The sequence below is a fragment of the Centruroides vittatus genome, unplaced genomic scaffold (assembly GCF_030686945.1).
Source record: "Centruroides vittatus isolate TY-2023 unplaced genomic scaffold, ASM3068694v2 scaffold_1444, whole genome shotgun sequence".
Lineage (NCBI taxonomy): Eukaryota > Metazoa > Arthropoda > Arachnida > Scorpiones > Buthidae > Centruroides > Centruroides vittatus.
The window spans coordinates 1585623-1607309 of NW_027122679.1; the positions used below are offsets into that span (position 1 = coordinate 1585623).

The 21687-nt window shown below is 32.8% G+C and overlaps 1 protein-coding gene across 4 annotated transcripts in view; it reads left to right on the forward strand.

Moving 5' to 3' along the window:
- Nucleotides 1–21687, forward strand: part of LOC136987073 (neogenin-like) — a 100610-nt gene that overhangs the window by 65649 nt on the left and 13274 nt on the right. For 3 of the 4 annotated variants that reach the window (XM_067284719.1, XM_067284718.1, XM_067284720.1), the window contains exons 7-14: nt 6757–7032; nt 7405–7621; nt 7693–7847; nt 12047–12334; nt 14706–14755; nt 14831–14975; nt 18430–18540; nt 18604–18798. In XM_067284719.1, coding sequence (XP_067140820.1) covers nt 6757–7032; nt 7405–7621; nt 7693–7847; nt 12047–12334; nt 14706–14755; nt 14831–14975; nt 18430–18540; nt 18604–18798 — 1437 coding nt within the window. The remainder of the gene's footprint in view (nt 1–6756; nt 7033–7404; nt 7622–7692; nt 7848–12046; nt 12335–14705; nt 14756–14830; nt 14976–18429; nt 18541–18603; nt 18799–21687) is intronic. The other variant, XM_067284721.1, reaches the window with a different exon arrangement.

A 21687-nucleotide genomic window follows, 5' to 3' on the forward strand; every position in this document is an offset into this window, starting at 1 on the left:
AAACAAAACTAAAATAAGTGTGTCAGTGTCAGTATTTAGGAATTTCCTAACAATGTGACATGTATTCAATATAGTGGCCTTCGGAAGTGTGATGTATGTATTTCTATTCAATTGTAATGTTCTCAGGCTTTTGTGTAGTGTGTGTGATATCACACCTGTAGAGGAGAGAACAATAGGTATAATAAGCACCCTATCCATCCTCCACAGATGCCTTATTTCCTGGGCGAGTTCTGTGTACTTGCTAATTTTTTCAGTGCATGCGTTTTGTATATTGTGAGTGTTTGGAATGAATATGTCTATAATGTATGTGATTTTATTGTGTTTGTCAATGAGTGTGATGTCTGGTCTGTTGTGGTAAATTGTTTTATCTGTGATTATGGCTCTGTCGTAGTACATTTTGTGCGTGTTGTTTTCCAATACTGTCTGTGGAATGTGTTTGTAGTATGGCTCGTGGATGTCTAATAATTTGTGTTTCTTTGCAAGTTCTTGGTGTATTATATTTGCTACTTGATTATGTCTGTGTAGATAATCTGTCTGTGCCAAGAGCTTGCAACCAGAGGTGATGTGTTGTATAGTTTCTGGCATGATGTGACATTTTCTGCATGTGTCATTTGTGAGTGTTGCATCTTTGAGTATGTGTTTTCTGTAGTTTTTAGTATTTATGACCTGATTCTGTATGGCGATCATGAATCCTTCCGTCTCCCCAAAGAGGAATCCCCGAGCTAACCAGCTGTTTGATGCAGTTTTGTCAACAAAATCCTGGGCCAGATCATAAGGATGCCTGCCATGGAGTGCCTTTCGAGCCCACGATTGCTTAATGGTGTCTATGCTTTTTATATGTTGTGTTGTGTCCATATGATGTGAGTGTAAGTTTAATGGTGTGTTATTTGAGTCTGCTAGAGTTACTGCTTTATGTAATTGTGATGTTTCTTGTTTTATGTAGAAAAACTCTCGCAGTGACTGTATTTGTTTGTAGTGAAGGTTAACTATGTCAATCAGGCCACGTCCGCCATCTTTACGTGGAAAGGTTAATCTTTCTGTGGTGGATTTAGGATGATGTTGTTTATGCTTAGTAAGTGTTGTTCTTGTTTTCCTTTGGAGTTGCTCGAGATCTGTGTGAGTCCAATGTATAACTCCAAAAGAATATGTGAGTACTGGGATGACATTTGTGGGTATTGCTGTGACTGATGTGTTTATTGCATTTAACTTTGTTCCAAGAATAGCATTTAACCTACTTTGGTATTTTTTAATTAATCTTTGCTTTATTTGTGCATATTCTGTTAGTTTGGCCTGTTGGAATCCTAAATACTTGTAGAACTCGCCCTCTTCCATGGATTCAATAACGTCTCCATTTCCAAGTGCAAAATCTTCTTTCTTCAGGATTCCTTTTTCTATGTGAAGTGTTTTGCATTTGTCTAGGCCAAACTCCATTTGTATGTCCTTGGTGTATGAATGTGTGATTTGTTGGAGTTGATGAAGTTGTTTTTGTGTGGATGCATAAAGTTTTATGTTGTCCATGTACATGAGATGTGACAGTGTAAACTGTGTTGTTTTTTTCATGTCTGATATTGTAACCATATTGTGTGTTGTTTAACATGTTGGATAATGGGTTCAGGGCTAAGCAGAACCAGAGAGGACTCAAGGAATCTCCTTGAAAAATTCCTTGCCTAATGAATATTTGGTTTGTTTGTATGGAAGTGTTATGAACCTTGAGATGTAGTGTTGTTCTCCAGTGCTACATAGTGTTTTGAAAGAATGTAATGAGTGATGGATGTATTTTGTACATGTGTAGAATATGTAGCAGCCAACTGTATGGAACACTGTCGAATGCTTTTCTGTAGTCTATATATGCCATGTGTATGTTTCTGTGTTGTTTGTGTGCTTGCCGTAGAATGACTGAATCTATGAGTAACTGTTCTTTGCATCCCCTGTGATTTCTACGGCAACCTTTTTGTTGTTCTATTAGAATGTCGTGTTCTTCAACATGTTTGTATATTTTGTTTGCAATACAGGATGTCAATAATTTGTAGTGTTGGAAGACATGTAATTGTCTTGTGGATTGATGATGTGTGTTAGGTGTTTAGCTAGTTGCTGGTGCAGTGATGTAAAGTTTTTGTACCAGAAATTGTGAATGTTGTCTACACCAGGTGTCTTCCAGTTGTGTGTTCTGTTAACCGAGTAGCAGATGTTGTGTACGTTTATTTCAGCACAGGGCATAGTTGGTATGTTATGCATGTTTTTGTTCTCCTCCTCGATCCAGCCTGCATCAGCATTGTGCGTAACAGCACTGGACCAAAGAGAAGACCAATAAGTTGTGAGTTCTTCTTCTGTTGGTGTGCCACTGTGCTGTGTATCAGTGTTTGTTTTGTTACTGATTTGTCTGTAGAAGAGTTTTTCATTGTTTGTGAATAATTTATTTTGTTGTTTTCATAGTGAACATGTTTTGTATTGTTTGAGTCTACATGCTTTGGCTGCAAGTTTTTGTTTTAGTGTGTCGTTGTATTCTGTAATGCGTGTGTTGTGATGTTCATGTTTTGTGTGTGTTTTTATTTTCTTGAAAATGTTTTTGAGCTGTTTCCTTAATTTGGGTGTTATGTTGCTTTTAGTGTATTGTGTCAGCCTGCCTAATTGCTGTCTAATGTCATTTATTTGTGTTTCTATTCTTCTCTGCCAGGCAGGCTTGTGATAGACTTTTGTTTTCTGTGTATTTGTCTGTGATTGTACTTTCAGTCCATGATGTGTCACTACTGTGATTGCCCCAGCATAAACTAATGTATGAATGTCTGAGAGTGTAGAAATTGAATGAATGTAGTGTGGTAGTAAGTGAGTGTTTACATAATTTAGTGTTTTTCCTACTTCCTTTGACGTGTTGATTTTTGGTATTCGTGGTCTTTGTGTGGGATCTGTACCTGTATATTTAGTGAGTGTTTCCTGAAATATAAGTGAGAGTGTATTAACTAAATCCATGTCTATGTTATCAGTGATGGATGAGGAAGTGTCTGTAGTATCGTTAGTGGTAATCGTTATATGTGTGTTATTATCAATGCTTGTTGCTGGATTATCCTGGCAGGTTACATGATCTTCATTAATGTTAAATGTTTCTGTCTGTTGATGTATTTGATCAGCAACCTGTTGTTTGATAAGTTCAAGTGTTGTTTGTGGAATAAGGTTGTTGTGTATAATTGTTCTTTTTTGATCAACAACCCTTTGTTCGGCCACAGTGAGATGAGGATACTGTTGTGTGAATCTATGGTGTAGTTGTTATCTGTATGCTGTCATGTTTGTTTCGAGTTTTGTGATGGTGTAGTAAGTATGGATGATAAACTCGTTCGTTTCTACTGTCCATTTCATCCGTTGGCGTGGTTTTCCAGCCTCTGTGGTCTGTGGATGCATTGCCACAGAAACACCAAGGCTGGGTTGGTTCCTCACATCTGTTGAGGGCATTGCAGTAGCCATGCTTGGGCCGGTGCTGCTTTCGCCACCGGTAACCAAGGGAGACTGTGGCCTATTTTTCAAACGTGAGCCTCTGCCTAACTCACGAACGCGGACCTTGTTAACCCGGGCGACGTCTGAGCCGGTATCACACTTTGATCTGGTTATTACCATAATAAATATCTCCACAGAATGTGGGTGTGGTCACTCTTAGCTTCATTTCTCCCCATAGACTTTACTGGCATGGGTGTCCCTACCAGGAGCTTATGCTCCAGCCTGCATTGCCCTATGGATCAGTAGAATTACTGGGCTCTCCCACCACGACCAGGTAGTGACCACGGGAGAGTTATTATTATTATTATTATTATAATAATAATACTTTCAGTTTTAGCTAAGGTTATTTAAAACTTTTTTTTTATAAGAGATTCAGCAATAAAGTTCAATACAGTTATAAAAAGAATTTCTCCACTAAACTGACACTTTGTTACATTTCAAGCAATCAGTTATTATTGAACTTGACAAATCCCACTCAGTAGTATTAGAATTTGTTGATATCTCCAAAGTTTTTGATGGTGTCGATTTAGTGGTCCTTGAAAACAAATTGAAAAATATAAGATTAAGAGGTACACCATTATGCTGGCTATTATCTTATTTGTCAAATCATATAATACGTGAAAGTAAAAAACTGTATTTCAGATTCGTTTATATCTAACAAAGGAGTCCCTCAAGGGTCCATTTTAGGTCCCTTATTGTTTAATATTTATGTTAACGATCCTTTTGAATTTCTACCAGAAACTAACCTTATAATGTATGTAGATGATACTGTAATATCATACTTGGACTCGAATACAAAAATTACTCAAGATAATTTAAACAATATATTACAAAATTAACTGAATATCTGTAAATTAATAATTTGTTATCAACACTGATAAGACTAAATTTCTGTGTTTTACAAGTAAAAATAAGCATATATATCTGATCAGTTACAAATTAAAATAAACAATAAGAAAATTAGTCGAGTCGATAACTTACGATTCCTAGGCATTAAGATAGATGATAAATTTTGATGGAATCTGCACATAACAGTCTTTCGTACTTCAGCATTGGTTAAATTCACTGGAATAATGAAAAGTATACAGCCATCTTTAAATTTTAATTTAATTTAACATCTTTGCCATACTTGTATCGAAACAAAACTTAAATACAGAATATCAATCTGCGGTTCCTGTTCATATTATTATTTTAAATAAGTTGCAAATACAACAAAACTGTTTTATCAGATCAATTCATAATTTGTACTGTAATGATTCTGTGTACAAGGAGCTTAAAAAAGTATTTTTGATTTTTTCTTTTTTTTCTTAGTTTTCTTTTGCTTGTTTTCTTGTATTGTTTTCATCAAACACTCTGGAAAAGGCCAACAGGCCAAAGTGTATTTTAAACTATTAAATTATTAAACTTTGTCTAAATTCACCAAGAGTGTCTTTAGAAAATGTGAAAAATCCTTTCAGGGCCACAGACTATTGTTATTTTTTTTTCTAAAACCATCAAGAACACCTATATGCAAGTCTTGCTTTCATTTTCTGTGTCAACCTTGCTTTTATTATTATTACACACTCCTACTTTAATTTGAAAGTGGATAAATTTCTGGTTAATTCCTCCCTTGTGTATACAGTCATCAATTTAGAGAACTATTTAAAAACTGACTGTTGAATTTATATGTTAACTCATTACTTTTTTATCATTGTAAAGTAAATTTTGACATTTAATATTGTAACTTAGCTATGAAGGTCTAAAATGTCAAAGAAACCATCCTTGCACTAGAGTTTGTAAAAATATCAAAAACTTTATTAAACTTAAAGTTTTCAAAATTTGACTTTCTGACTACAAAACATTTTACAACAATAGTAATTAGTATAAAACTCAAATTTTACAAATTTCAATTTGGTATTTACAACAATAAAATAACTATTTGTACATTTTACAAAATTACAATTATTCAAAATATCAAACATTTAACCCAATTATGGAAAAGAATGTAGCAGAAAAAGTCCTTAATCAGTACCAATCAATTGCTTACGGTTCAACGGCCATACACTGACCAGCAGACATTAAGGTTAATTTGCTGTGCCAGTTTGACGATGGTCTTTTATACATTGTTGATCTGCATACTGAACACGCTTACAAAATCTGGTAATAAAAGTTATAAGTAGCATATTATTTAATATTTTAGTCATATTTAAACCCTGACTTAATAGGATGCAATTCTATTCATTATTCAAATGTCATTACGAAATTATGAAAATGAAGCTCTAGCCGGGGAGTTATGAGACAACAGTCAAGATTAACATAACTCAATCTAAAAACTCAAAATAACTGAAACAAATGAAAAATAAATAATATAATTAACTAAATATAAATATAAATAACAATTCCTCTCTTGTTACCTCACAATTAATCTAGTGCACTCTCACTGATCTGATTTAATTATTGTACAGGATTGCTTGGATTAGTGAAAAGTTAAATTAGCTGAGTCTTGTATAAAGAAAAGAAAACCAAAACAAATACACATTAAAATTTTATGGTATAAATGTAGATCTGAATAAGGCACTTGACAGTGGACATGGTTCACAGTTCTAACCATGCACATAAGAATAAAAAAGTGAAAGGAACAGTTGTAGCCTTCTCAAGATATAACTCCTCAAATCTTCCTATCTACAGTTTTGAAGACCCTCAAAAATGGCATAAAATTTAAAAGTGAAAGAATGTGGAGCTATTTTTCAAAACACCATAAATAAACTGTTTTCCACTTTACTAGAGCAAAACATGAGAAAAAGCATTGCACTGACTACTTCCAGAACATGATTGGAATCACACTGCACACTCCATTAAGTTTGTTGCATGTTCAACAGATAAAATTGAAGATGGGCTGATTTCAGGGGCTAAAGCTTGTGAAGGGTCACATGTAAACCATCAGTTCCTTTGACTTTTTTACTCCAATGGGCATGGTTTACATGTCTTTTAAGGTTCCAACTATTTCATTTAGAGCTGCATTTGTACCTTTTTAAAAGTAATCTGATTTCTTTTTGTTTTTGGCTGGAACATTTTAGCATTAAAGTGAATAAAATTGGTTTGGATTAGTGAGAGTGCAATGCAATTAGATAAGATTCATAAGTAGATTTGAATGTTTATTTTAATGATCACTAATAACATAATAATGCTTGAATTAAAAAAATATATTTAAATTCAAACAGTTATTCTGTATATATTTTTTTCATTATCTATATTTCTTTTCATTTGAAATAATAAAAACTTTCTTTGCAGTGCCTCCACATTTCATAGAGCAACCAGAAAATAAATATGCTTATGAAAAGGAAGATATTGAATTTAAATGCGAAGTTTATGGTAAACCACAACCGACTGTTCAATGGTTAAAAAATGGTGAAATAATTACTCAAACTGAATATTTTCAAATTGTGAATGGATACAATCTTAGAATTTTAGGATTAGTGTATTTGGACGCAGGAATGTATCAATGTGTGGCTACTAATCCCGTTGATAATATCCAAGCATCTGCTCAACTAATTATTTTGGATAATGGTAATTTATTGCAAATTTAATTTTTATTAAATAATTTAAAACTATTTGGTAAATGAAATTTCCTTTTTAAATGTTCTATATATTTATATTTTTTCCCTTTATAATTATATAATGAAAATTTATTTGAAGTTTGTTTTAATTCTAGTTTGTGATATTTATGTATATTTAATGTAGATATTTTTGTTTTTTTCTCCTATTCTTAAATACTATTTTCTTGTGTCTATGGTAACTGTTCCTTATTCATATAATCTAATTATTACATTAATAATATTCAAAACTGGCTTATTCTGGTATTCCCTTTGTCGTTTTGCTAATCTCGATACAATAAATACGTAAACAAAATTTTCTGCATGTACTATGATCTAAAAATAGACTTTCCCCATCCCACTACTCATGCTACTATCACTACTTTACATCTGGATCGAACTTCAGGAGATCAACCTCATTCCAAAGATGCACCTTCTCAGCCTCAAGATGTTTCTGCAGTAATCGTATCCACTAGATTTGTTACCTTGTCTTGGCGCGAACCCGCCAAAGCAAATAATATCTTTGCGTATTCTGTTTATTATAGAGAAGAAAGTTCTACTAGGTAATTTATATTATTTATTAATATCTTAAAATTTTACATAAAATTTATAAAGATATTTTATTAATGTTCAGAGAACGGGTGGTCAATACTTCCAAATCGAGATTAGAAGAAGTGAGTATTCAGGGATTAAAACCATCTACATCTTATTACTTTCGAGTGGTCGCTTATAATCAGCACGGAGCCGGAAAGAGTTCCGAAGAAATTATGGTCGAAACGCAGGATGAAGGTATTTAAAGCTTATCTTTAGTGGTATGAAAAACTTACAGCATATATAGTACACATTTTAAGATAATCCTATTCTTGAATAAATACAATAATATTTACTTTTCTTGCTCTGTGCTAGAGGCAGCAAAGTCGATCTCAATTACTCTGTCTTTTCACAACAATATATTCTTAGAAACATAATGATTTACTTTTAATGCTAGTCTGGGGTGTGGTTTTATTAATTCATAGCCATAACAAAAAAACTTTAACGTGTTAAAGTTAAATAGAAAAAAATTCATACAGTTCTTGAAATGATTTGGCTGGCAGCCACTTTCTACGGATATGTTTGTAAAGTCAAACAAGTTAAACAACAACGATATCATCATTATTCTTTTTTCTGCCAGGACATTGTGACCGATTTGTTTACAACAAAGTGGCCATTTTAAAATTAAAGTTGTAAAAGTTGCTAGTGCATTCTTATCAAAAATATTTTTCTTAGCTTGCTTAACATGGGCAGTTTCATTTTACTTTTAATTACAGTTTACACACTTGGATAGATTTATAAACATCAATATTACCAACACTATTTTTTCTATGATGTAAGCCAACTCTTTCCTTCATGAATTTCATTTGAAACATCATCAACATTAAGGGTACGAACTGAGTGGAATTAGTACTTTATGACCAACTCATTAGTAATTTGTGTAAGTTGTTGGACATTATAAACATATCCTACACTGAATGGTCTGTTTCAAATTGTGGTGTTTCAAAAATGAATGTGCCCTTCAATGCAAAATCATCCACTTTTTTTGAACTTCATAACATCAAATATTGTATAATGAAAAATATTATAATACACATGTTTCAATATATATTTATTTTTGGAATTTTTCAAATAAAAGCTTTACTTTTTGCATTCAATATTTTGTTTTACATATGTACAATTATTTGCATGGGCACAACCAGTTATTTTATAACTGTAAGAAGAATAATAAGTACAGGTGTTTCTCATATAAGATGGTAGTTAAATTCAAAAAAGTGCCGTGTTATGTGAATCCATGCTATACAAAGCAAAGGACTAAAGCAAAACACAAGGTTAGATTCCAGAAGTTAGCAAAAGTTTACAATTTTCAAAAATTATAAATTCAAAAAGTATACAAATCGAAAATTTGTTGTAGCAGGTTGTGTTTGTTCAGTTGAGTACTGAGCAACTTTTTTCCAAAATTTGTGTGTTTGAATAATGAATTGTACTTGAACAATTTTGTTCGTCATTTTACGAATTATTGCTTACCTGTGGTTAAATAAAGTTTAACAGCACTTATCTAAATATATTTAAATAAACTGTACTAAATACAAAGATTAATGTATAAAAACAAAACACAGTGACAGTGTTAAGGGCTAAATCTGAAAGCAACGACAATGATACCTTGTTGATAGGAAAGCTAGGACAAGAAGAAAAAATTGTAATGTCAGTTTTCATTAAACCTGACGAAAGGCACAAAATAATTTGAAAATCTCAATATTCTAAAATTCATGGGCAAATTTGAGACAACATTAATGCTTGCTTCAATAAAAGAAAACATCGGATAACGAAATTTACACTTAAATTTGTGAAAATTTGTAAGGAGGTTTTCCAAAACTATGTTAGAGTGTAACTGGAAGTCGTCGTGTATGGGGGATGTCCCCAATTTTCAAACTGTGTTGTACAAGAGATATCTGTATATAGTATAATACAAAAATGTAAAATAATTATGAAAATTTCTATAGAAATAACTTTGTTATAACAAGTTTATATAAAGTTTTTCAAAACAACTATTTAACATTGAAAGTTATAAATTCCTCTTGGCTGCAACAGCAATATAGCAATCTTCTGCAAGGTCATAACCCTTGGGCAACCAGCCACAGGTCTTCAGACAACTGTTTCGCTTGTTTGGAATTGTTTCCATAACTGAAACGACAGAATGATGAATGCTGAAGAAAAGAGCAACATCTGTGATTGATTGTCCTGCTTCAAGGCATCCCACGAACCACCAGTGCTCACTGTCTGTCATTTGTCTTCTAGAAGCCATAGAAACACGTCACTCGTACACACTAATTGTACGACAGTTCTCCACACTTTTTCTTGGCACTTACATGCAACTCCTCTCGCACTTCAGAAGGCTGGCTTCTTATACGACTGCCTGTTTTGCATATTTCGCGACATGTAACTGTGATTGATAGTAACATAACATATTTGCATACTTCCACCTACCTCTGCAGTGAATTGCAGCCTCTCAAATGCCAATTGCTTTCTGGACATGAACATTTTCTGCTCCGTGCTTAACTTTTGGCATTTACATTTACATTTACTAAAGGATTAGAAGGCCTCCACCTAAAGGTATAGCTTTGGAAAAGGTATAGCTAAAGGTATCAAGAGTTATAGTAGAAGTGAGAAGAGTGAAGAGAATAGAAAGGTAGATAGGAAGTGTGAAATATGACATTTCAGAGCGCCTGCCGAGTGTCATTTATTAAATACAAAAAAGTACAAATAGCCAAAATACAGTGGTATACAGAATAACTGCCTTCATTTTGAGGCAGTAAGAGCTCCATTACGGCTGACTTGCCTTGGAGCTCAATAATCATATATGTGCGAATGTACAACCCGATTGGGGGAAAGACAGACAAATCCTCCATGTCTTGGGAGGGAACAAAAGAGAACAACCGTATATTTGAAAAACAGCCCAAAACCGGGACGAACTGGCCCTTAACGGCTACTTTGCCAAAGGGTCTGCACATAAACAAACGGGTATGTACATCCCATATCAAGGGGGAGAGAACCTCTATGGTCTTGGAGGGTACATAAATGCGAGTGACAAATTCTCCCGTGAAGGGACCAGGGACAATGACATGGATCCTTCAAGACGATGGTGCATGACACAAGGGTGGTTAAGACACCAACCACCTTAAAACAAAGAGCAAAAAACAATGCCACAATTTATGCCCATTGACAAGCCTACCCCGCAACACTGTGAGGCACAGACAATATTAGGGGCAACCAGAGACACATAGTCCCAGAGCAAACTTTCACAGACTCCAAGCCCGAGTTGATTGATATCAGGAGGGTCGGTTACCTGGTGGACTTCAAGATGTCTGTTGCCCTGATGAAGCTTTCGAAAGCCTGGAGAGTCCTATGATTGGTAAGGAAATCTTTCATCTGGCAAGGCCAATGAAAGCCAACATCAGCCAGGGTGCCTGCCAGAAGCCTTCTTTCTTCTTTATATTTTGGACACAAGAAAATCACGTGCTTTTGGCAGTGAGTGTAGTTAATCATTTGGTGTATGTATAGCGTAAATACTCTAAATGAAGAAGTACACTCATTCTCTTTTATATATTATTAAATGTAAGGATTGACTTGACAGAATTGCTTACTCGTACGCTGACTAAGCCAACATTTATGTTTATTTTGTATTTATTATTGTGTAAAAAGACATAGTAAATCTAATTAAGGCTCACAATTAGCTTTCTGGTAATTTAAAAATGGAGATGTTAAAAACCAGATACTAACAATAACATACAATAAATTGCAAATCGTACAAAATAATATAAAAAAAATTGATGTAGTAGTATTATATTTTTAAAAAGTTGAGATATTTAGGTAAAAATTAATGTTAATACTATAATCTGTAGTTTTTAATTGGTTTTATATAAATTGAATGTCTCAATGGAGAATCTTCATTAGATGCTTATTACCAAAAGTATTTTTATTTCAAAACAAATATCATTTGTAACATAGAGAAATAATAAATAAGAATATTTCATTTTTATTCGGATCTTAAAAATAGACACAGTTTGTTGTTGGCACCGTTTCAGACAAACTTGCAGCTGTCATTAATTTTCTTTATGCTTATATCATCTTTCCTAGCTTTATCTTAGTATTGGATATTGTTAAAGTAATTAAATTTAGCCTGAAAAAGTTATATCAGAAAAAGGATGAAACTTGTTCTTAAGTTGACTATTCTTACTTAAAAAATGTTTCTTAAATTTTAATTTTGCAATTAAAATAATAATTTAACATGAATGATTTTAACATGTAAAATCTATTAATACAAAACATTACTATTTATTGAAGATATATAAAATCCAATTTTACTATAAGGCTATGTATTTTGACTTCTGGAACATTAAAGGTTAAATAAATAAAATGTCATTACTATTTTGATATTTTTATTTTAACTATTTCAGTCGACGTTCCCGGTCCTCCTCTCGAGTTGTCGGCGCAGCCACTGTCGGCGACTTCTATTCTCGTACAGTGGCATCCTCCGGTTATTTTAAACGGACCCATCCAACAGTATAAATTGTATTACATGGAAGTGGGCACGTCGGAGGAACACGAAGTCATTACGTCGGAGCCAAAGTACATTTTGCAAGGATTAAAGAAGTACGCGGAATACAGTTTTTGGGTGATTGCAGAAAATCAGAACGGTCCTGGACAAAGTACAGATGAAGTTGCCGCCACAACGTATCAGGACAGTACGTATACGTGTACTTCAATGGGAAGTTAATAAACAAATTATCATTTTATGAAGTTATTATGTAAGGGTTCCTAATCAATAATAATTTTATATGAAACATACCAACACAAAATTATTATTAATTGTAGATTTTTAGTTTCCTGAAGTCTGATCCATTTTAATTCATAAAATGAGGAGGATTTTAATAAAAAAGATTTGATGTATTCAATAAAAAATAATTTATAACAATAATCTGTTTCTAATAGTATATCAAAATTCTTGCTAAGATGAAATTTCTAATAAATTTTAAAAATATTATTGAATGCATAAAATGCCAAAATTGAGTATTAAACAAAATATATACTAGAATGCTTTAATGGAGTTAACATGTGAACTGAATTAAATCACAACATTGGTAAGCATTTTTTAACTAATTGTTTATCTTCAGATCTTTAAACATAATACTTATGTAGTTGTTGCTAAGTACAGTCAAACCTCAGTTTACAAACTTAATTTATTCCTAAAAGTTGTTCGGAAACCAATATATACTCAAACTGAAACAAATTTTCCCATAAGAAACAACGTAAAATGGATTAATCCATTCCCAACCCCCAAAACAAATTTATTTTTACCTTTTTAGCTGTATTTCATGCATAAAATGCCTACAAAGCCTTTATCTATGGAATGGAATGGAAGCCTACCAAAAAATGAAAATTGTGTCTTTCCCACATATACATTGATATCTAATTTAAATAGCAGCATTATTGATGATTCATTACATGATGCCAGGCTATCTTGGTGCCACTAACTTATGAATTGGTAGTCCTGTCATTGATTGGTCGGGCCATCGACTTTCTTTAACATAGGAAGTATAGGAAGTTGACTGTCTGTGGCTTGGCTCTGCCAAGTAGCTTGTTTGGAAACTGAGTTATTGTACGGCAACCAGAGCATATATGGCATTCAAATTTTTGTTCCTAAACAGGGCTGTTTGTAACTTGAGGTTTGACTGTAATAATTAACCCAATACAAAATTGTTACATTTTACAGAATCTCTTGAATATGATGATAAAAGTTTGATGATAAAGAATTAATACAGTAGTATATATTTTGTTAAAATCATTAACTTATATGAAATATCTTGTGTATTATATAGTGTTCTATGTTATATGCACTGCACTGCAGTTTTAATAATGAAGAACACACTTAACATTAGTGATTGTTGTTTTCAGAAATATTTTTCTAGCTCAATATAACTTTTTTTTCATTAATATCATACTAAAAAATGATATTTTGTTTTTCAAGATTTTTAAAATCAATTGAATCCTTAAAAATGTAGTGGTGCCTCTTACTTCAAATTTTATTCATTTTGGGAGGCTGTTTGAACTCTAAATTGTTCAAAATCCAAATCAATTTTTCCCATTTGGAAATGATGGAAACTGAATTAATCTGTTTCCAGATCCTAAATAATACCCTTTTCAATAAACTTAAACAGCAAATACACATAATTTAAGGTAAAAATAAAGTGATTAAATGCCCTAAATAATAAATTAAAACACAAAAACAATAAATAAAATATGTAAACACTGTATAATAAAATGAAAATTGCATTTACTGTACCTTAATGAGTGATAATGTCCCATTTCTTAAAGTCACTATACAGTTTACTTGGTTTTCTCAAATAATTCTCTCAGAGATGATGATATCACCCAATTGCTTTTCATTTACCTACACTAGGAGGAGTTTTTCCGTCTTGTCAATAACATGTGATCTAGAGATCAATGTTGTCACACCTTTAGCCACATTTATGCTTTTATTACTCCCTTGTTCTTAAGAATGGTGCATTTCATTGACATTGGCATCTTAAACATGGCTACCAGATCTGCCACACGTGTAGGCCGCATTTCTTTATGCAGTGCTCAAGAAGTGCTTTACAGCGAACACACTGAAACTGGTTTCTAATTGGCCAACACTGCTCGTGATGTCATTTTGCTACACTCTTGCTGCATAAAGAAACGCGGCCGTACCACTTTCTTGTTTTGCTACCGGTTATTTTTTTCAGCTCAGTTGTTGATACTGTGACCTTCCTCTTAAGCTTTGTTGTTTCCACATGTTTCTTGGATGTCATGGTTAATAAGTAGGGTTTATATATATATATATATATATATATATATATATATATAAGTTAGAATTGTTCAAAGTATGAGGTACCGCTGTATAAAATTATTTGACTAATTTAGATTCTAAACTATTCAGACATAGTAATTGGATTATTTATTAATTATATTATCGATGGTAGAATTTTAATATTTACTATTTTTTATTTTTGATGGTATTTAATATATTAAGAGTTTTATAAGCCAAAATAACAAATAAACAAATTTTTATTTTAGTTCCCAGTGATACACCACAGAATGTGACTTTAGAAGCTGCTAGCTCAACGGTATAAATTTAAAAATGTGTAATTATTAAATTATTTATGTAAAAGTATTCATAAGAAATTTGAAAAAATTTTCAGAGTATTATTGTCAGATGGGAACCACCACCGAAAGAATCACAAAATGGAATTATTACGGGATATAAAATAAGATATAAACAAAAGGGAAGCCGGAGAGGTGAAACTGTTACAACCGACGGCAATAGACGATTGTACGCTCTGACAGGTATTGTACTAAGTGTATTTTTATAGAAAATATAGAAAGTATAGATAAAACACGATCCGTGGTGGTCTAGGGATACAGTGCCAGACTACCAAGTACAGGATCCGAGATCAAATCCTAGTAGTGACTGCTTTTTTCTTGTCACGTCCGCCTGAATCCGAGATCATCCAAGTTTTTTCCGAATGGATGTCTAAGTGATCTCTGGGAAGTTAAAGTTCACTTGAGAAGTGAATAAGATCAGATAACCTACTGTATCCATGTGTTTGGCCAGGCTATGAATAGGGAAGGTTGTATGCCTTCTTTCTCCAATGCATCTTATCACCTATAATACACTTTAAGTGACTGCTCTTATAGATATAAATTAAGTATAGTTTTTAAGTAATACATAAAATGATTACTTAAATTGTTAAATTATTAATTCCTTCATTACCTGAGGGCATTTATTATAATTTTCTTATCATGACATAGTTACACATACATTACAGCTCATTACACAGAATCTTCTCAACAGAAAATAAATGCAATAAAATGAAATTTTTAATGAGCCAATAAATAATTTTCTTTTCCAAAATATTTGAAATGCTTTCAATTAAATAAAGCTAAATATATTCTTCTAAATATCTAGTGTATATCATTATACATTATTTTTACTAGAGGGATGAATGTGCATTTATAATAAAGCATTTATATGCTCTGCTTTAGCATTTACCTGCCTACTTCATTCCACATTTGAAGTAGGCAGGGAAAAAGAGCTGTGATACATCAAAAAAGTGGCAAGGGAGCACAGATTCCCTAATAGTGTTATAAACAATATGATAAAAGCTGCCACTACAAGATTTCAAACGAAGGTAGTTTTCTAAAACAAGAAAGATATGCAAAATAATCTAGCAGTCACCAGTAAGGTTTCGGTTACATTAGCTTCTAAGTATATAAGAAAATGTGGTATTAACTTGGGCATTAGAATACTACCTACAGTAATAGATGCTTTTTGCAGCAATAAAGTCAAAGTTTTTCTGTCTTAAGTCTGCAATTTATTTCCTGCAGTTAAATAAAAATGGCAATGATTTTTATCACAAGGTTCTACCACCTGGTCACTTTATAAAAGAAGCTTTTTCAATTAGTTGAAACTCTGCAATTGGAGATATCCACTAGCTAACTCAGTGAATCTATAACAAGGAGGTATTTGATATGTGGGAAAAACCAATATTAATAGAAAAATATGAAAAAAGGTTGCAAATCAGTTTTAGAACAAATGTACACAATTGCATCTCAAAGCATCTCAGTGTAATACATGCTAATAATGCAGCAGACTTAAATGAATATTGGAAATTGGTGCTCAACAAAATATTGACGTCTTGGTTAATCAAAAGGATAAAATTATCATTGACTTGATAATATCTTTTCATCTTTTAATTTAGTTTTTATTAACATTATTGAGAGTCACAGCAGTGACTTTGTGCCAAGTAAAAAGTCACTAACTGATTATATATACAGGAATCAGAGTTGCCAATTTTTGGGGGTTGATTTTGCCACCCGTGAAATGCATATAGTAATTCTGAATATCTCATTCGAAAGAAAATTGTTTTCTTAGGTAGTGTGCAAAATTTCAGATTTTTCTATAAAGGGGTTACCAAAATATAAACAATTGAAAATACAAAAATTACCAAAAAAGCTGTGTCTTCTTTTCTTCATCCGGCATTTCGGACACTCCTAGAGAAAAAACTACTGGATCTAGAAAGCTCAAATTTTAAACTTAAGCTTTTCTCATTGTCAGTGAGTTGCTCACATGACTTCTGGATCGATACCATGTTTCCCGAAAATAAGACATCCCCTGAAAATAAGACCTAGTAGAGGTTTTGCTGAATTGCTAAATATAAGGCCTCCCCGGAAAGTAAGACCTAGCAAAGTTTTCGTTTGGAAGCATGCCTGCCGAACAGAACACCAGAGCATGCAGCTGTGATTCTTTTTAGCCTGCGGCCGTTATCCCCTACCTTCACCGTCTGTTGCAGAGCAGCTACATGCAGGACATGAAGACCATCACTAATGCCAACCCCGATGTTCCCTTCCGCAGCCGTCACTTGTAAATGTGCAGGCAAGGCATCGAGAGGCCCATCACCTGCCGCCATACTGTACACCGTCCCTGTTGTGCTGTACGTGTGTTGTGGTGAGCTCCCCCTGGTGGCCAGAAGCTGCCATACCATACAAAAAATAAGACATCTCCTGAAAATAAGACCTAGTGCATCTTTGGGAGCAAAAATTAATATAAGACACTGTCTTATTTTCGGGAAAACAGGGTAGGTCAACGATCATGGAGGTTCTCCATAGAACTATTTACTTTTATGCTTAATTTTTCACCCATAAGGATAAAATTGCATAAAAACAAATGATTTCATTCAAAATGTTATCCATAATAAAAAAAAGCTCAAATTGAAGAAAATTAAAACTTTTTGTAACAATTTTACTAACAGCATATCAAAAGTGTTCGATCGGTGGCCAATGCATTGCTGAGTGCCAACCAAAGTGTATGTCGTCATCTTAGGTTTCGATGTAATAACAATCATTAACCAAAACCCAATTGATATCCAAACAAAAGCATCTGAGATTGACCAAGTAAAAAATTATGACAATTTAGAAGACAGTCAAATTTTTTTTTCTTAGGAGTTTTTCTTTGATAAAAATAAGCTTGGTGCTTCAAAGTAAGATGTAGGAAAAAATAATGAAAATGTTTTCGGTACCTCTTTGAAGCGTCAAACTTATCTGTACCAAAGAAAAACTCCCAAGTAAAAAAATTTGACTGTCTTCTAGATAAATAGTCATAACATTTTACTTGGTCAATTGTTTTACATCTCAGATGTTTTTGTTTGGATTTGTATATACCTTTTATCATATTTTCTAAAACATTCTATATTTCGAAACTTAAAAATGTTCTACAGACGTTTTATTCTTTTTATGGTTGAAGCCAGCTCTATAGAGCCTAAAACATTTTTGATAAATCTATTCATGTTTGGTTTCTTCAACTAGCAGCTTTAAGAAAAAGACAGGTAATAAACACAATGCCAAGTTTGATTATTGTAGTAAATAATATATTTATTTAATATCTGTTAAGAATTAATGTTATTTAGAAAAAGTATGGTGTTAAGTGGCTTTACGATTGCATTGCAATTTATTGGATGTTTCTATTGTGATATTGTAGCAATTGTAAATTGCAATACAAAGCCAATACAAATGAAATAATACATGGAATATCTGCATGGAAATACAGTAATTATGTGACAAGTACATAGGTGAACAGATGATGATAATTTATGTTGTCTGAATGACTATAAAATACTTGCCTAGAAATACAAACTGCCATGGAAGATAATTTCTCACCCTCATTCTCCACCTATAAAAAATTAAATAAATAATTAATTAATACAATATTTTTACTTACGTAAAGTAATTTCTTTTGTATAAGGTCTAGAAAGAGGACTTCAGTATTATGTAAAGTTATCTGCTTTATCCATTAACGGAAGTGGGCCTTCGACCGAATGGATTGCGGTAGAAACTTATCAAAACGATCTGGATGGTTAGTAACACATTCAAAACAATCTAATTTTCAAACAAAATATTAAATTCTAACTACTTTTAGAGAGCAGAGTACCGGACCAACCTCACTCTCTTCGGGCTCGACCGTCATCCAATTCCATTTTTGTAAGTTGGGCACCACCCAGAAATCAGAATATTATGGTGCGTGGTTATACTATTGGTTGGGGAATTGGCTTTCCGGACGTTTATACAAAAGTACTGGATGGAAAACAGAGATATTATGCTATAGAAAATTTAAGTGAGTTTTCAATGTCAGATTATTAATTTTTTTTTAATATAATTGTTTAATTTATTTTTAAAATGTGATAAATATGCTAATATTTAAATTTTAAACATTGTCTCTATAGTGTTGTAATTTTATTAAGAAAATATGAGTAAATTGAAACTGACTTGTAAAATACAAAGTATAAAATGTATTGAACAATTACAGAATATACTGTGTTTACTCGCATATAAGACAAGGTTTTTATTCATCTTTCACTGCTTCAAAAACCTAGGTCGTTCTATATGTGCGAGCAATGGATTCTTTTCATTTTTGTATAATTTTGTAAACTGTGTATTTGCATTTTTTCACCGCATTCTCACTTTCTGGTGTTTAAAAACAAAAGTATTTTATCTGGGTCATTTGAATCATTTTTGTGTATTGTCAGGAGAAAGATGAATAGCAGTAGGAAAAGCAAAGCTTTTGAATTGAATTCCAAAATTACGTGGGAGTCCGATATAAGTTTTAATTCATTCCCACGTGAAAACAGTTGATTATTTGAAAATCAAAATTCGAAGAAACTCGTAAGTGTAATCGACAAAGAGTGACTTCCACTGTTAAAAATTGGAAAAAAGGTTCCCGATTGTCCAGCAACAAATGAACAAACAGTGAACAAATTATGTTGTCAATTTTACAAAATTTTTCCTTAAAGTTTAAATGACAGTAATTTTTTGCAGGACAATGTGTGCATTTATGTGCATTTGATAATATTTTATTTGTGATGAAATGAAATAATATTAGAATTGTATTAATAAATCTAAGTTTCTTAATTTTGAACTTTAAAGTCACGCCTCATCCTATATCAAGATTGTCTTATATTCGAGTAAATACGGTAAATTATTAAAAGACTGCATTTATATATAATTCTTATTAAATTATTTTTTCAAAAAGTGTGTTTTATTTTTTACAAAAATAAATGTTCTTCACACACAGTTATTGATATGATTTATAGTTTTTGGAAGTATGTATTTGTGATGGCCAACCCTTTGTTACTAAAGAAAACTTTTATAATTTAAGGAACGTTTTAAGACAATTTTTCTTTACAAAGTATTATAACATTTTTTTTGAAAAGTTATCTGATTAATCTGGTAATTAAAGCTGTTTCCCATGCACTTAGTTCCTTGTGGAGAGTGACACATTTGATGTGTCACTTTGACTCAATGGGCGAACTTGTTGATTGGACCTAAAATACTAAAACTCCAAATGAAGTAACAGGAAAACCCGAAGGAAGACCCTTGTATAAAAAAAAGGGGCGATGATGATCAACGCCTTTCATCACAAGTCGTGAACCTTAAAGTGTGTGCGTCCCACCATTGCCGCTCCTTAACCCTACATCGGAATTGTACCTGATATTAATTTGCATTTGTACCTGAAATCAACCTGGATTTGTACCTGAACACAACTTGGATTAACACCCAAACTCAAGCACTTGAACTCTCATCCGACTAGCTCCTGAACTCAATCTCAGCGAAGATCCATTATCGAGGAGTAACTCGGACTCCAGGTATTTGGCATCGTGCAAAAGTTTGTAAATTCTCTCTCTTAAGCTGCTAAGATTCCTCTTAACTCCTTATTAATTGTAGCGATAAGCCACCCTGTAAATAGCTTCTATAAATAAATCGGTCTTGTTAAATGACGGTTTCTGTGTCTGTCCGCAAAGACACAGTGGTGTCAGAAGTAGGGTTCGAACCCATTTCCACATACGTGGGTATGGGTTCGAATCCCACTTTGCTGACAGACACAGAAACCATTACGTTCTCATGCAAGTGGTCGCATATGTAGTAATTTAGGTTCCAAATGGAGACGGAAGGAGATTTCCGGAAGAAGTGCACTCCACAATGTTAGTCATTTAACAAGACCCATTTATTTATAGAAGCTATTTACAGGGTGGCTTATTGCTACAATTAATAAGGAGTTAAGAGGAATCTTAGCAGCTTGAGAGAGAGAGTTTACAAACTTTCGCACGATGCCAAATACCTGGAGTCCGAGTGGGTCCTCGATGATGGATCTTCGCTGAGGTTGAGTTCAGGAGCTAGTCGGATGAGAGTTCACGTGTGAGTTCAGGTGTTAATCCAAGTTGTGTTCAGGTACAAATCCAGGTTGATTTCAGGTACAAATTCAAGTTGATATCAGGTACAATTCCGATGTAGGGTTAAAAAGCAACAATGGTGGGACGCACACACTTAAAGGTTTATGACTTGTGACGACAGGCGTTGATCATCATCGCCCCTTTTTTTTATATGAGGGTCTTCCTTGGGTTTTTCCCATTACTTCATTCGAAGTTTTAGTATTTTAGGTCCAATCAGCAAGTTCGCCCATTGAGTCAAAGTGACACATCAAATGTGTCACTCTCCACAAGGAACTAAGTCTGTGGGAAACAGCTTTAATTACCAGATTAATCAGATAATTTTTCACAAAAAAATGTTATAATACTTTATAAAGAAAAATTGTCTTAAAACGTTCCTTAAATTATAGGTTTTCTTTAGTAACAATGGGTTGGTCCTCACATATTAAAATATTGATAATTACATTATACTGCTATAGAATATTTGAACATAAATACAAAAATACCGTTCTACGAACATACCAGCACTAAAATGCAGTAATTTGACAGAAATGTAGTACCGATCTTTGATTTGTTGGGAAAAACATTGTTGAACTGATGTAGTGGTCCAACAAGGTCCATCAGTTCTTTTGAGAAGCACTATCTAAAGGATCTTTCAAATCTAGTTGTTAGAATTTAGCCTCACTTTTCATCAATTGTTATGTAATTTGTAAAATAAAGGAACATATTTCATCATAAACTGATATTTATCTGTGAATATTTTTAAAAATTTGTAAAATAATTTTTTTTAGATATTTTTT